Source organism: Nematolebias whitei, chromosome 5, assembly GCF_014905685.2.
Source record: "Nematolebias whitei isolate Nwh7 chromosome 5, NemWhi1, whole genome shotgun sequence".
Lineage (NCBI taxonomy): Eukaryota > Metazoa > Chordata > Actinopteri > Cyprinodontiformes > Rivulidae > Nematolebias > Nematolebias whitei.
Window position 1 is genome coordinate 16,701,723 of NC_056502.1, and position 16,713 is coordinate 16,718,435.

General features: G+C 39.5%; 2 protein-coding genes across 2 annotated transcripts in view; both read right to left on the minus strand.

Moving 5' to 3' along the window:
• Positions 1-274: 274 nt before the first annotated feature.
• On the minus strand, positions 275-13,937 carry LOC119409726 (meiotic recombination protein REC8 homolog). The gene is made up of 17 exons (XM_037676627.1): positions 13,882-13,937; positions 11,434-11,502; positions 11,222-11,364; positions 11,067-11,142; positions 10,877-10,997; positions 10,700-10,783; positions 7,442-7,516; positions 7,284-7,359; positions 7,084-7,198; positions 6,842-7,010; positions 5,178-5,373; positions 4,722-4,903; positions 4,598-4,640; positions 3,109-3,193; positions 2,940-3,029; positions 2,740-2,849; positions 275-357 (listed from the first exon to the last, which is right to left on the minus strand). Exons 1-17 carry the CDS (start codon positions 13,935-13,937, stop codon positions 275-277), a joined length of 1,773 nt encoding a protein of 590 aa, XP_037532555.1.
• A 1,910-nt stretch (positions 13,938-15,847) lies between these two features.
• setdb1b (SET domain bifurcated histone lysine methyltransferase 1b) overlaps positions 15,848-16,713 on the minus strand; it is an 18,218-nt gene continuing 17,352 nt past the window's right edge. Inside the window, exon 25 of the mRNA XM_037676908.1 lies at positions 15,848-16,262. Within this exon, the coding sequence (XP_037532836.1) occupies positions 16,145-16,262 (118 nt within the window). The 3' untranslated portion in view covers positions 15,848-16,144. The remainder of the gene's footprint in view (positions 16,263-16,713) is intronic.

Here is a 16,713-nt window from a genome sequence, read left to right on the forward strand (position 1 = left end):
ACGAGCGCAATTCATTAAAATGATCAAACGTTTAAAGGTAAAAACGGGCAACAAATGCACCTGGAATTTTATAAAGTTGATAAAACCTGTTGGTCTCGTCAGCAATGTGGAACAATGATGCAAATATTTTTTTAAAAAGTGAAACTCCTTAAAAACGTATCAGTTTAAAACCTGAAAACAAGCACCGATAACAAACAGGTTCTGAAACGATGGAGCAGAGAATCATTTTGAACAAAAACACAGAAAAACGCCAGCGTCAGTTCAGGTCCACGTCTTAGTAGTTGTCTCCAGGAAAGAGGAAGATGTCCCCGTACGGCTCGTCCTGCTCGGCTCTGATCCTCCTGGACGACAGGTGCTCTGCACAAACAGGATGTCGAGTTGAAGTTTTCAGAGTTACACGAGCAGAACTCAGAAAAAGTCTCAAACCAAATATCTCATAAACCAGGTCCCAACCCTGATCCTCGTGGTCCACAGTCCTGCATGTTTTTAATGTTTCTCTGCTTCAACTCACCTGAAACGAAAGAATTGTTGCTTCTGCTAAACATGAAGACACTCTGAGTAATTCAAGTGTTTGAATCAGGTTAGGGTTAGGTTGATGCAGGGAAACAGCTAAAGCATGCAGGACTGTGGGTCACAAGGACCAGGGTCGAGGACCTCTGTCATGAACAAGACTAGACTCATTAAAACTCTCAGAAACTAATCCCTGGATATATATCTACAGCTGATAAGCCTTAGGAATTGTTACAATTCAATATGGCGGCAACAGCTAATCGATCTTAGCAAAACACAAAATCAACTATAACTTTTCATTTTTACACATATTGAGCTACTGTTTGGAGTGGTAGTAGCAGAGAGTTGTTCACAACACATACTTTGAGTGTGAGATCTCTAATAACATCACTGTTAAGGTTAGATCAAACTGGCTGTAACTGTCGTTTCTCCACAGAAGATGTTCTCAGCTGAAAGTCGGCAGGTGATATGCATTCCTTAAGGAAGCCTTTAATTCCTTTATATCTAGCTTCTGAAGTATCAGACCTTCTTGCATCTTTAAAAAGCTATTTAGCAACTTTTAAGAATAAAATAACCTTTGATTATAAATTGTGGAAAATAGCATAATATGAGTTGGTTGATATAATGTTTAATTATGAATTATGGAAATAGACCATATAAAGATTGCTATAATATCTGTTAGATGTGTAAACTAGGTCAGAATGATCCTGGCTCCTGTGGAAAAATCTAAAACTTGATCATGTACTGTTACCAAGGGGATGATCAGTTTTACAGTCATTGTGAGATTATGTGTGTGGGTGCTTAATCTGTCTAGTGGAAAAATAGGGATGTGTCACGTACTCTGTGTAAACAGATAACAGCTAATGGTGTCTGATTGACTGGATTGAATAAGAAATGGGAGGGACTTCAGAGAGTCTGAAAAGATGTTTGATTGGATAGAAATTGAAAACAGGAAGTGTCACTAGGGGATGTGGGGATTATTAAAAGTGGAGGAAATTCAGGGTGGAGAGGAAACGTAGTCTATAAGAATGAAAATAGACCAAACGAACGAGAGAATTGTACCGGCGCCCCAGGAATAAAAGGTAATTTACACAATTCTCTCTTGTTCATGCATTTGGGTGTGAAAAAATAAAGATGTTGTTAATTCTGAAAAAAACTTGTGATCCTTTCCGAGCAAACCAACCTGGAGAGGTCATCGGCGCAGATTTACGACCTCAACACAACACTTTTTGTGGGTCTCTGTAGGAGCTTTTGATATGGCTTTTTTAACCAATTTTCAGTAAGGTAGTTTATTTTTTATGTATACAGTAGTCCCTCGATACTTCGTGGTTTGTTTATCATGGACTCGCTCTATCGCGGTTTTACAAAATAAGATTCGACATGACACAAAATGGCTGATTGATGGATGAGCCGCACGATCAGCATGAAATTTTTATTTAAAATAAATTATTTTGAATTATTTAGCACCTGCTGCATCTTTGTGTATCCCAGAGATGTAGAAAAAGGGTCCTCCTGGATCTTTGTGCAACCAATGCTGCAGGATAAACTTCCCGCTGTTCTCCGTGCAGAGTGTAGAAGTGGGCGTGGCCAAGAGCGCTTGTAGGTGGCTGAGAGCAGCGGAGGCAGGGAGCTGAAATCATGACATTCTGTGCTCTTTTAGAGAATTTAGGAACATTGTTTAGAATATTGCAAGTGTGGAAAGGGTTTGAAACGCCTTAATTTATGTATATATATATATATATATATATATATATATATATATACACTAAAATAAACTACTATTTACTACTTGTACTATTCCTACTTAATGGTTTTTCCTTATCGTGGGTATTAAGGGTATGGATCGCCCGCGATAATGAGGGACTACTGTAATTTCAGGAAAACAAAGTTTGTCTTTATAAACTCGACCTTTCCATGCTTAAATCATTCATGCTGTAGGTCGGTGTAATTGTTTTCTTTTTTAACTTCTTTGTATCACAATCATTGTGGAAAACTGCATAGACTGATGAGATCAATAGATTTTAGACTGAAATATAAAAGCTTTCCCTGCATCTTGCAGAATAAGCAGTGTAGTCTCACGTCAAACTATCTTTTGGTCATTTTCTGTAAACTGAAAGTGTGTCATCATTCCACAGGGACCGTGTATCGATCTGGTGTCACCGTTGTAACAAACTCAACTCCAGCCTGACTAATGGATGATCTGCAGACAGCGACGCTGCCTCCTCTTACCCAGGAGATTCTGAAAAATGCTGCTGACAGTTCTGCGGTTGACCTCTGGTGGTAAAAGAGACTGAAAAAGTACTGCCTCCCCTTCAAACTCCAGCAAGTCTGGCAGCAACCTAAAGACACAAAGCACATAAAAAAATGCAACGCTGCCGTGTCAAACCTAAACAAAGACCTGATTTTCTGACCTTTATTCAGAAAATTACCCAGGAGACTTTACTGCTGCTCTCTCCACCACCTCCTTCTCTGCCTCGGGGATGTCCGGAAGCTTCTGGACAGCCCTGGACACGATGGACCTGGCAATACACACAGGTGAACGTGTATTTAAGTGCGACAGCATCAACAAAAACCCACTGATCTTTCACTGATACCCACCCTTCTCTGTCAGATGTGTACACAGGCGAGATCTCTCGAGACGCCTCCCGTTGGTCAGACGCCTCCAGTGACAGCGTACCTTCAGCTGGACGAGCACACATACACACGCATCAGGACTCATTTAAGTGGGGATGTGTGGAGTACCCATGAGTAATCAATCAAACTTCCCACGTTTTTTAGTATATATACAATTTAGACATTGAAATGAAAACATTTATCTTCTTCTTCCCCTCAGTGTGTCCCCTGCCGCGTAGCACTTGTGGTTTTCTTTCAAATTTCCTCAAAGTGCAGAGAGTGTCATTCAAAACATTTTCCAAACTGGAAGCTCGGGGTGTTTTGAACTCATCACGCCCCCTCTATAAACCACTGTACAAACATAAAACATCACATTTGTGTCTATCAAAACTTTCTGCAGTTCATTTTCAGGAACTTTTAAGATCTGACTTATCGGTTTCGCACAGCAACCGTTTGAGGTTTACTTTTTAGTCTGTTTCTGTCTGCTTCTCTTTAACTTGGCAGTCAGGCAGTGACAGGTACAGGTGTGTGGTTACCATGGTGACCCCAATGAGCCACAGGCAGCAACTTAACATATACTTTTTTATCTTCGTTCCCTTGACACTTTTGAATACATGCACAATAGGCTTAACACTGTGCTTTTCTATAGTCACTTAAATGATACAACTGCTTGCCATAATTGTCCCTTGTCTTGATTTTTCCCAGACAGCTGATTTGAACTAAACGGGCAGGTCTTCAAGCTTCTGCGTAGAGATCTAACCCAGCCATGTTTTGTTTGGTGTCGAGTTTTAAAAGTATCTTTCTTTGCTTCTTCTTGTCGTGGCTGTTAGCAAGGTGCAGTTAAATGAAATGTGCACCCACTGTGGGAGCCATGATCACCTGTGACTGATATTTTCTGTTACACCCTTAGTGTGTACGCCTTGTTATATTTGCATGATGCAGATGTTCACTTTTTTTTCCTTTTTCCAATTAAACAGATATTTTTATATAATAGAGGAAGAACAATAATCAGATAGACTGGAAAAAAAACGATGGTGGGATCAGCTGAAATATATTTTTAGCAGTCACAGTGTAGAAAGTTTGGCTAGCAAAATAGATGCTTGTTGGAAAAACTGATCAAAAATCATTTTTAGAGTTTGATCCAAATGCTCTGAAAGTTTTGAGTTTAAGACGTTATCTATGTCAGAGTCTCTTTACTGTCATTCGCACCTCATGTGTTGGAGCGAAATTATGTACCTATGACCTATACCTACCCTTATGTATGTATGTATGTATGTATGTATGTATCTATATACACACACACACACAGGTAAAATACTGACTGCTCATAAGTTACTTACAGAGCTTTAGGCTCTAACTCTTCTTTGATGGGACACATGGTCAACCTGACCTCTGACCTGAGTCTAACACATCTGAACTCAAACCAACTGTTCATTGAGGATTTACTCTGTTCGATGGCTGTTTAAAATTTTACCTGAGAAATCGATCATCCCAATCTCCGCCACATCTCTCTGCACCTGCATTCACACACAGACAAGTTCACAATCCCACCACGTTTCCACCTTATTACTTAATAAATCAGGTTACAGATAAATGACCTCCTTGCAAATCAGCTCAAGTCTTAGCTGCTCTTTTTCTGCCTCCTCCATCGCCTCACGCTCTCTCTCCCTCTCGGAGTCGGTGGACTCGGGGCCCCTCTCACCGACCTGAAGGTCCGAGCCCAGCAGAGGGGAGATGGTTGCAGCCTGTCTCCATAGAGACAGAACCTCATCGGGCAAAACTGCAGGTGGAAATAGCCCCGTGGTTATTTATGGAAAGGTTACTCGAGTCGTGTTCTTTAATAAAGCTGCAGCTGAACGTGAGGAGAGTGCAGAGAAATGTGACTGTGGCGTGGCTGAGACAATTTGAGCAGAGAAATCAATTCTGCACACAAAGAAGTTGCAGTCCAGCTGTTACTCTAGACCAAACTGTGTATGGATAGAGGCAACGTTCTGAATGGAGCCTTTAGCAGATGCTGTTAGTGTGATGTGATGGTGAACAGGTGTGCTACTGACAGCCGGAGGGATTATTGAAGAGCTTCGAAGCAGGAACGATTCTTTGACGGGAGGGCAGAGGGAGGACCGGGCGTCTGGTCTCAGTTAGGGGGTCGTTGATCTGCTGCTGCAGCTCGCTCTCAGGGAGCTGCGTCTCTGGATCGAAGAAGATCAGCTGCCTCTTCCTCCTCTTCCTCCTCACCTCGGGATGGACATCCTAATGGTGTGAAAAGTGGAGAAAATCAATAAATGTGGGCGGAGCAAGTTGTACATTTTAAAACTAACTAAAGTGTTCAGTGAGCCACTATAGAAATTCACATCACTCAGTCTGTGATGTTTAGTTTGACTGTTTTTGATTTTGTTATTAATGTTTTCCTAATTTTATTTTTCTTTATATGTTATGAGCACTCTACATATTTCTGCATACTTTGTGCTATTTTAGCCATTTATGTCAAAACTTTCAGCTCATTCAGGAGATGAGTGCTTGGACGTTTTGTAACTATTATACTTTTCAAAATATTTAACTTTAATAACTTGAATTTTCTACAATTAAATGCACTGAGATCTTTCAGTTCCTTCACCACGTTCTCTTTGAAACCCGATTCAGGGCTGTTTTATCTTCTTCAGCTTCTTCAAGTTTTTAGTTACCATTCTGCTACCATCAGTTTTTTAGCTAGCCTTTTGCTACATACTGTTAGCTATCATTCTACTACTTATAGCTTTTAGCTTCTGTTCTGCAGCTTTAAGTGATGAGCTAATTTTTGGCTACTTTTTGGCTTACAGCTACTTTCTGATAGCATTTTGCTATTTTTAACTTTTTGCTACTGTTCTGTTAATTCTAGTATTTCACAATCTTTTTTATGCTTCTTTAAGTTTTTTTGCTACTTTGACTTAGCTTCTTGTTCCTTTTAGCCTTTGGCTAATGTCTGCTTCTTTTAGCATTGACAACATTCTGAGCTTTTTGTTTCCTCCTCTCTAAATTAAAAACATTTAGATGTATTCACCTTCATTTTAGAAGTGTTATAGAGTGAGGCCTAAAGCAGTAAACATCCACAACTTGATCAATAAATGATCAAAAAGATTACCTTGATAACAAATAAATAATAATGTTAATCGTCTTTTCCTGTGTTTTCAAGTGATTTAAACTCAGTCTGAGGGTTTACAACAACCTGACTGGTTGGGTATTTTTTTCAATAAAACTAAAATAAGTTTTAGTTTTTATTTCAAAGTAAGCTGTAAATTCAGTTTTAAAGTTAAGGTTTGCAGGAATGCGTACCACCCTCTGACTTTCAGACCAGAGTTTTAAACTAAAGTAATGTTGGGAGATGGTGAAACTACTGTCGTTTTGGTTAAACCTTGAACATATTGGTCTGCTCAATGTCGAGCAATATCTCAAAATCTTCCCTGACCTTTTAGCACTCACAGTATATGCTGGGAACGACCCTCTGCTACTACCACACCAAAGTTTAGCTTGATACTTGAAAGTTTGACTGAGAGCCATTTTGGTGTTTCTTTTTTTAAGTTTGATTAGCTGGTCTTGTATTGGTCTGAGATCAAACGTTGATGCACATCCAGTGAAGGCTTTCATTACAATCCATTCAGTGATTCAGGAGATATTTTGCTAACAGGCAGACAAATAAACCCATGTAGCGGCAGCCAATAAAACATCACAACACCTCCAAGACAGGACTTCTTGGACGCCTTTTCCTCGCAGCAGAAGGTGGTGAGGGGAGGACCGGTGCTGAGATGGGGGTGATCTGCTCCCTGGGAGGTCCAGGGAGTTCTGCAGGAGGACCTGGTTCCTTCTGAGGCAACATCACAGCATCTTCACTGGAAACAGTGGCTGGCTGCAGCCTGACAGACAGAGCCAAAGTCAGTGGGTCGGTGTTTGTGTGTCGATTTTTGTGAAGGAGGAGTAGAAGGTTACTCTGTGGTGGATCTGGTCAGCTCCTTTGTCTTCTCTTTCTCCTGGTCTCCTTCCCTCTCCAGCTCTCTTTCTTCCTGTTGGGAAGTCACTTCTTCTCTTGGTAAATCTAAACCTCCTGTTAGAAAAGAATCAGAAAAGAAGCTTCACCTTGTTGTGGACTTTTTTATAGCTGTCAAAATCTTCCTATTTTTGTCACAAACCTTCAGAAAACGGATCTGTTTGGGCGAGGAGCATGTCGATCGTGTCTGGATGATCAACCAGGTCCTGACCCTCAAACTAACAGCAGGAAGAAGACAAACAGAGCAAGTGTCAGCTCAACCCAGACCATTCGGCTGTTTTTATGTTTCAGCAGCTGTACCTCTGCAGCAGGAATAGTAACAGGCTCCATCTCTCTCAGGGTGATGGTGTCTGGAGAAGCAGTGATGCCTGAGGGACAAAACAACAGACGATATCAATAAAAACACTAAAGTTTTAACTAACGTGCGGCTTTTAGAAAAAAAAGAAACCGTCCAGATGACCTGACTGAAAACTGGATTTTATACTTGGATCATTGCACATGGACTTTGGTATTCATCCAGTAGTTTCTGTTTTCTCTTACTGTATCACTAAAAACTGATAGAAACTCTTTAGAACACAGATGTCGTCACACTGCCTCTGTGTGTTTACAGGCGATGTTGCAGCTTCAGATCATGACATTCTGAGCCTTCTGCCATGTTTTCTTCCAGTCAGAACAATTGACAGTTTCCATTTTTGTTGCTGCCACCAGGGCTTAATTTGTGCCGGATCTTGCCGGAACAAGATCTGGGAACTCTCTTATTTTGACAGGGTGCTTTCTGGTAACTGTTTGCCTGGATCCGGTAACTCTCAAGCCTAATAATAATCAGAGTCAGAGTCAGAGTTTCTTTATTGTCATTCGCACCTCATGTGGTACATGTGGTGGAGCGAAATTATGTACACAGGGTCCCAGTTACATCCAACAATAAAATGTCAAAGAAAAACAGTAATAAGATCTAAGATATGAACTAAGAAAAACATCAACTAAATATACACTAAGCACTCATAACATAAAACATTGAACATCAGCACAAACATGAACATGAGTCTGTGAGCAGATGTGCACGCATGAACACATCAACATTGAAACAGATCAGCAGCAACATGATATGGTTTTTCACAGTGATTATTCTAGTTAGATATTCATGAGTCTAACAGCCTCAGGGTAGAAGCTGTTCCTCAGTCTAGTGGTTCTACACTTAATGCTCCTTAACCTCCTTCCTGAGGGGAGTGGGGCAAAAAGTGTGTGTGCTGGGTGGGTGGGGTCCTTCATGATGCAGGTGGCCCTCTTCCTGCATCTGGAGGTGTAGATGTCTGTGATGGTGGGGAGGCTGATTCCGACAGATTTCTGTGCAGCCTTCACCACTCTCTGCAAAGCTTTTCTTTCTGCAGCTGTGCAGCCTCCATGCCACACATTGATGCTCGAGCACAGGATGCTCTCCACTGCACACCTGTAAAAGGAGGTGAGGACTGAGCTTCCCAGACCAGCTCGCCTCAGCCGTCTGAGGAAGTGGAGTCTCTGATGAGCTTTCTTGATCAGGCTGGTGGTGTTGTTGCTCCAGCTGAGGTTGTCATTCATGTGTACACCCAAGTACTTGTAGCTGGAGACCACTTCCACCGCAGATCCTCTTATGTTCAGGGGGGTGTAGGTGTTTTTGTTCCTTCTGAAGTCCACAATCATCTCCTTTGTCTTCTTCACATTGATGTGAAGGTTATTCTCTCTGCACCAGCTCTCCAGGTGTTCCACCTCTTGCCTGTAGCTGGACTCATCATTGTTTGTGATGCATCCCACCACCGCTGTATCATCTGCAAACTTTACAATGTGACAGCCTGGATGGGTAGCTGCACAATCATATGTGAGCAGAGTAAACAGAAGGGGGCTCAACACACATCCCTGAGGAGAGCCAGTGCTGAGGGTTATGGTGGAGGAGGAGAGGTTGTGGATCCTCACTAACTGTGGTCTGTTTGTTAAAAAGTCTAGTACCCAGTTGCAGATGGAGGGGCTTAGTCCTAGTGTGGATAGTTTGTCCATCAGGGTCCATCATAATGATACATTTATAAACAAATTTGACAGTCTTGAACTAATAAAACCTATATTGGATATGCAATCTGAAAATAATTACATAAACGCTAATTTTAAACATAACAAGCTTCCTAATATCACATCAGAGCTGTCGGTTCACATTTCTGCTCCTAAAAAAAAATAATCTCCGCCCCTAAAAGTTCAAAGTCATGGGCAATTTTATTAAAAAACACAAAAATATAATTGGACTTTTTGCACTATGCATAAGTTCCTGCGCTTTTGTGAAAAAGCTGATGTGTGAATCACTGCAGGAGTTATCTGAACTTTCACTTGAAATACAAAAAAAGACAATGATCTCGGTTCATAAAGCTGGTTGTTGTGCAGAGTATTCGAAGCGATGTTGGACCAGGACGCTTTTCTGAATTGAGCAGGAGGACTGAGAGCAACTCTTGTCCAAGCCAGTGACAAAGAGTTAAATATTAGACAGTTTTTCCAAGTGTGGCCAAAAACAAAGCAGCGCTTGTTGTCCCATGGTGCGGAGCAGGGAGGAGGAAGAGGAGATGCACCTGACATGGTATACTAAACAACTAGTAAGGTAAATGATCCTGCCCTTAATACGCTTATAAATCACATATAAAGCATTTAAAAGCATAAATTTTAACTGGCTTCAGTGGCGATTTTAGTCTCTTTTTGGTGGTGCTCAAGCGCCTCTAAATTTTAACTCCGCTCCTCTGAAAAATAAAGAAACCATCATTAGGATTTTGTCAAGAAACAGTTCTCAAACTTTAGATTCACCAAAATATTGAATAAATGTTGAATAAATATGGCATAAATGATGACGGTCTTAAGCGGGCCAGTAAACTCTATAATTTTTTTTTGCACAAGACGCCACCTGTCAATCAGTCCAGTAGGCACGTCAGCAACTGACCATTCAGCAACCTCAATTTGTCGTGAAGTCTCTTACCTGCAGCGATGCTGCGGTTTTGCATTATCAACGCTTAGCAGTCAGAGATTTTGATAATGAGTTTGCATCTTTTGTTTCATGTTAATCTACTGTAATAAACCTTTGTAAAATATACCAGAATGCAGGAAATGGCATCTACTTTATTAAGAATTCTCTGGGGGTGGACCCCCCCCCCCCCACCACCACCACCACCTGCCACAGCTAATCAAACTAACCAAACACAAGAATGACTAAGTCAGTTTTAAAGACATTAAGCTAAAATTAGTTGTGGTAGTGACTGAGTCATTGTCAACACACAGCCTAAGAGCTAACACATCTCTTGAGATCTAACATGAGATCACACATAATCTTATTTTCAAGGTTCAACCAAAACAGCTTTGATGTTGTCTTCTTTCTCATCATAAGATGATCTTAGTTAAAAACTCTGGCATGAACGGTGAAAAACAATATTAATATTTTCAAGAGTGAGATCATTCATTTGTCCAGCAGGTATCCCCACAGTCGAGACAAACATAAACTGAAGATACTAAAGAGCATGATTTGTCCGTAAGTGAAGTGTAAGGTTATGAGTCACCTTCAAGCTCTGGAGCAGCAGACACAGCTGGACTGGTAAATTCAGGAAGCTCAGGAGAAGCTTCTCTCAGATACTCTCGACTCATCTGAAAGAAGAGGCAGAAAACTTTTACAATAATAATTAATAATCAGACGTTTGTCCGCTCTGTCTCACTAGATTAACCCCTCTCCCCCCCTACCTGTATGAGAGCAGTGGGACTGAGCAGGGCATCCTGCAGGTTCATCACTCCAAACAAAGGATCAGGAGCTCCTTCAGTCTCCTCCATCAGAGACAGTGCATCTGGAAGGACAACAACTTTTCTGCAAGACAAAATCAGAATCTCAAGCCAGGAAAACGAGCGACTCACGCCTGGTCGTATTCCTTCACACCTGCTGTGATCAGTCAGATCATTTTTCCGGGAACTACTTTGTTTCAGAAGCTGGCTCACGACGGACTGAAGTTCCTCTGAAAAAGACGCACAGGCATTACGATCAGGACCAGCTCTCCTGCTTGACCTCCTGCTGGTGTTTTGGTGCCGTCTCACCTAGGAGAATGGCACACTGGCGGTGGTAGACCACGACAACGCCGTACTGGAGCTGGGAGGAGAGGTAGAGCGAGAAGCGGGGCCGTGGCAGACCGGGTCGAGGCGGTGGTACGCGCTCCAGCAGGTAGTTCATGATGTCGTCACTGCACGAGCATTAATGGAAGACTCAACGATACAAAAATCTAACAAGGGCTTCTCTAACGAGCACTTACCAGGTGTTTATTACGTTGATTTTCATGAAATCCCTGCGAGGGACTTTGATGCCTTTTGTAGCAACAAGCCTGGAATTTGCAGAAAGTTTTATCACATTTTGTTTATTATTAAAAGCAAAAACAAATTAGCTGTAGGACTTCGCAGAATTCACAGATGTAGAACAAATAGGAAAGCTGCGCTTTGAATGCACCACCAAATCTGTGTTTTGTTTATGTATAAGATATTTGAGCATTCATATACATCAGTATTCTAAAAAATGTTTTCCCTAAAGTTAAGTGGTGGTCATGTTATATTCCTTTTATAACAATAACGTTACTGTCAGTGCGCACTCAGCTGTAATCTTCGTTCCAGCCAGGCTGGATAATCACAGCTTCTGTGGTTGGAACAGTCCCTAAAAATATTTAATTTCTTCTTGGCTAATGGGCTGGACTAATACACTGAACAAACATATAAAATGCAACACTTTTGTTTTTGCTCCCATTTTTCATGAGCTGAAATGAGTGAATGAAGCAAATGATGGTCACACCAGATAATGACTGTTTTTTGACTGCCCCACTACAGTAAAAATGCACATTTTAGTAGCCTTTTATTATGGTCAGCCTAAGGCACACCTGTGCAATAATCATGCTAACTAATCAGCATCTTGATTTTCCACACCTGTGAGGTGGATGAATTATCTCATCAAAAGGAGAAGTACTCACTAGCATAGATTTAGACAAAACTGTGAACGATATTTGAGAGAAAAATACCTTGTGTGTACATAAAAAAAAGTCAGACCTTTGAGCTCAGCTCATGAACAACAGGAAAAACAACAAAAGTGCTGCATTTAGATTTTTGTTCAGTATATTGTGCGTTGTTCATAAATAGAAAACTTAACTAATTTACAATCTACTTGTTTATTGCCTATTAGTTTAAGATGTGTCATAATTTATCATTTGAGCTCAAATTTAGTTGTTTATTTTTATGCAAGTGCAAAAAGATTTTTTTTTTTTTTTGCTTCAAATACCTATTTTCCACAAATCAACCAGTTCAATTTGTTGCCTTTTCACCAGCAAAAAGTAGAAATGGTAATGGCAATACTAAACCTTTGGAGGGAATAAAGGTTTATTACTTATTATTTAATAATAAAAAAATATGCTTATTATTCATCAAAGAACATTCACTGAAATTTTTATTTTTCAACATAAGAATGGCATTTTTATGACTAATAACTTTTCACATTGTTCACTGGGAATTCATTGATTATGACAAATATTTGATATTGTAAAATGTTACTTTTCTATTTTAAACCCAGGTACATCTTGGTATCTTTGGAAAGTACATTTAAAGCACTATTAACTTTTTTTTTTAATGAAAATTAACTTTTTGATAACTTCCTACTTTTAATAAAAACTACCAAATTGACAACAACTCAGCAAAACTCGACACAGAACCTGAGAAATCATCAACTGCAGATCCAGTTTTACTTTTTGGTGCTAAAATACTATTATTTTTACATGCAAAACTTTCTTATCTTTAGCATTTTGCAAAGAAAATCATCAACACTGGACTCGTTCAAGGTCCATTTAAAGACGCAACTGTCAGCACTTAAACCCAATGTCGGCATTTATTTTATTTCCATTTTTCCTGCACTCAATTTGAATTATTTTATTTAAACATTTCTGAAACTTTTATGCATTTTGGATTTGGTTGTTCTATAATGCGTTTCAAAAATAAATTCAACTGGTTAAAACTTAAAATGACAAAACAATTAAACAAGCTAAAACTTTAAAAAAGACATTCAGAAATAATGAAAATGTCCTGATCCAGACACTGGACTTTTGCACAGCTGTGGTTCCTTTAGAATAAAACTCAACTCTGTTCATTAAACGAGTTTTTTTTTTTTCTTCCTCATCTAAACATCTCAGCTCTTTGATCTTTAGCCGACACCATTGATGAGCCACACTTCAAACACTTCATCTGTTTTTATTTGGGGTTTTTAACCACCTGCACAAAACGGCTCACTTTAAAGAAACAAAACACTCGATGATTTCTTTAAAATTCCCACAAAAATCACGTTGAGTTTTCCAGTGCGAAGAAAGAAAATCTCATAAAAAGTCAAAAACCTGTCAGCCTTTTAAAAAAATACCGAATGTATTAATTCACCATTTTATTTGTAATTAAAAAAGTACAACAGATTAATTCATTCAACCTTTATTTAAATAGGTTAGTCCCACTGAGCCACGAGATAAACTGTAGTTTAAATTAACTCGACATAGCTCATTAATTGGATTATTCTTTCGAGTTATGTGCCTTTATAAACTTCTTTTTACACATTTAGAAACAAAGAGTAGGACATTAGTCACATTTATTTAATTTTTATTTTTAACTTTTTTGCTACAATCAAGAAAAGACTCAAACTGAAGTAAGAGAACAATTTCAAGTGATTTTTAAAGTTTTTGACTCACCAGATGGTAGAAAAACATCCTGTATGTCTCTGTAGAACCGCAGGGTAGTAAAACATTTTAAAACTTTGATGGACAAGTTGAGCTGCAGCACAAATAAAGGTCCGAGTTGTGTTTGTGAGCGTCGGAAATATTAGAGTCAAACAAGCTGGTGAGTTCAGGTACACAGAGAAAGTCCGGCCCAGTGTCACCAGATGATCATGCATAGTTTTAAGGTGTAAACTTTAGATTGTGATTTCTGATTTGGCAAACCACTGATCACTTCTTTAGCTAAAGATTTTAAAACCTACATCGGCTGAAAACGTATTTAACAGTAAATATTTTAACTTGTCAAATAAATGAACTCGAGAAATCTGTGAAAATGCAACAAATGATGACTTTGGTGAAACGTAAGAAAAGGCCGAGTGGTTAAAGCGAAAAGGAGCAAAACACCAACGCAACGCTTAAAAGGCAAAATGCTAGCTAAAAAACAAAAAAGTTAAATGTAAGCTAAAAGTATCAAAAGGTGAGATAAATGTTAAAAGTTTTAAAGACCAGCTAAGCAATAAATCAGTAGCTAAAAGAGAAATGTGTAAAAAAAAAGACTAAATTTAAGCTAAAAGTAGCAGAATGTACATGGAAGTAGCAAACTCTAATAAACCAAATTCAGCTAAAGGTTTACTAAATGAATGGTGAGGAAACACAAAGTGCCTTTTAAAGAAAAACGGCAAAACTGAACAAGAAAATCATTTTCTAGGATTTTGTGCTGAAATGTATTGAAAAAGCATAATCTGATGTGTTCAAGCTAATAAAACAAAAAAGCTAAAATGAGCAAAATATCAGCTAAATACTTAAAAACAGCTAAATGCTAGATAAATGTAGCAGGTAAAGCTAATTTAAAGCTAAAAATACCAAATCAGTAGTTGAAAGCTAAATGCAGGATATACGTGTTAAAAGTAGCCAAATGGTAATAGAAGTAGCAATTTAAAAAATTAAAATAAAAAAACCTGTTTCTGAATAATATTTGTACCAAATTCAGCTATAGGCTTAAAAATTGACACGGAAGATGCTAATTTTCTTTTGAAGAAAAAAAAAAATTTTTCGATGAAAATGCAGCAAGTGAAGCTTAAAATGAGCAGCTAAAACTGATAGAAGCTGGCTAAAAGTGTATTAAGACAAGCTAAATGCTTAAGTAACAAAATGCTAGCCTAACACTAAAGGTGTCAAAAAGACAGCAATAAAGTATCAAAATGCTAGCTAAAAGCAACAAAAGCTAACTTTAAGTCAAATGGAAAAGAAAAAAAGAGGCTATTAAAATTAAATACAGCAAAAGGCTAAGTAAAAGCTAACAGCTGCAGAGCTGTGACTTATAAGTAGCGAAAGGCTAGCTAATATCAGCAAAACACTAGCTAAATAAAAGCAAAAGACCAAACTAGATGCAGAATACTGTAGCAACATTTTAAAAACAAAGGTTTTTTTTATATAAATTGAAGCGATCCCAATGTATTGTTATGGGAACAACCACGTAAAATACAGTGAAAAGTATAAAAGTTACAACAAACTAAAGCCAGAGCACCCATCTCCTGCATGAGCTGAACGTTTTGATAAATGAACGACTAAAACTGCACAAAGTGTGCAGAAGCAGGTAGAGAGCTCTCACACAATAATTATAAGTGATAAATCTGGGCTGGTAAAAAAATAAAATAAAATTAGATACCGATGCAGAAGCTTTGGTCATTCGTGAAACTTTTATTCAGAAAAAAAACATAACACAAAAAAATACAGTTGTTTCTTGTAAAGAAGACGTCGTGGACAAGAGGAGAAAATGTAGGAATTACCTTCTTCTCTGGGCTGCTCTCTTCCTCAGGGGTCGCCACAGTTAATGAACGAAGAATTGTTTTTACACCGGATGCCCTTCCTGATGCTACCACAGCCCTGTGTGTGGAGCAGAGCTGCCATCTAGGGCACCCAGGGAGCAGATGGTGGGGGTTAAGGGCCTTGCTCAAGGGCCAAGAGTGGGGCAAATGAGGGAGGAAGCAGGTGTGGGTGCTTCATTTTTCCCACCTATTTTGACCACCGTTGGTCTGGGGAGTCGAACCGTTATCGATCACATGCCTTCTCTAACCTCTGCGCCCTCACCCCCCACCCCAAGAAAAATGTAGGAAACTGCTTGATGTCAAATAAAAGCAGCAAAACAGCTGTAAGAAAATGTATAGAACTAAAATAATTCAGTTACAGTGTTGGAGGGACTCTGGGTGTTTTTCTAGATCCAGCGGATCCAGATGGATCACAGCAGTCGTCCTCTGCACTCTGTGGATCCGCAGCAGCACAGCAGCTCTTTACCTTCCACGCTCCCCACCTCGTAGTTGTAGTCCCAGGTCAGCTCGGTGCCGGCCCGGATACGCCTGAAGGGAGAAAAATAAAAGCAGGAAAATTAAGTGGGGGGGGGAAGGGGGGGGCATCCAATACTCACACATTTTCTGGATAAATTTACATCACGTCACCAGAACTGAGACTGAAAATATCATCATTATAAAACTGTTCTGAATTTTAAAAAAAGGCAGCACGATGGCTCAGTGGTTAGCACTGTTGCCTCACAGCAAGAAGGTACTGGGTCCAATCCCAGGTTGGACCTGGGGTTTTTCTGTGTGGAGTTTGCATGTTCTTCTCGTGCTTGCGTGGGTTTTCTCCGGGTATAACGGTTTCCTCCCACAGACCAAAAACATGCATGCTAGGCTGCCTACAGGCCCAGGCCTCCCTTGCAAAATTTGCCTGGTTAAATAAATGTTAATAATGAAAAAATTTTAAAAAAAACATAACACGTGACATCTGGACACATCCCCCCCCCCCCCCCCT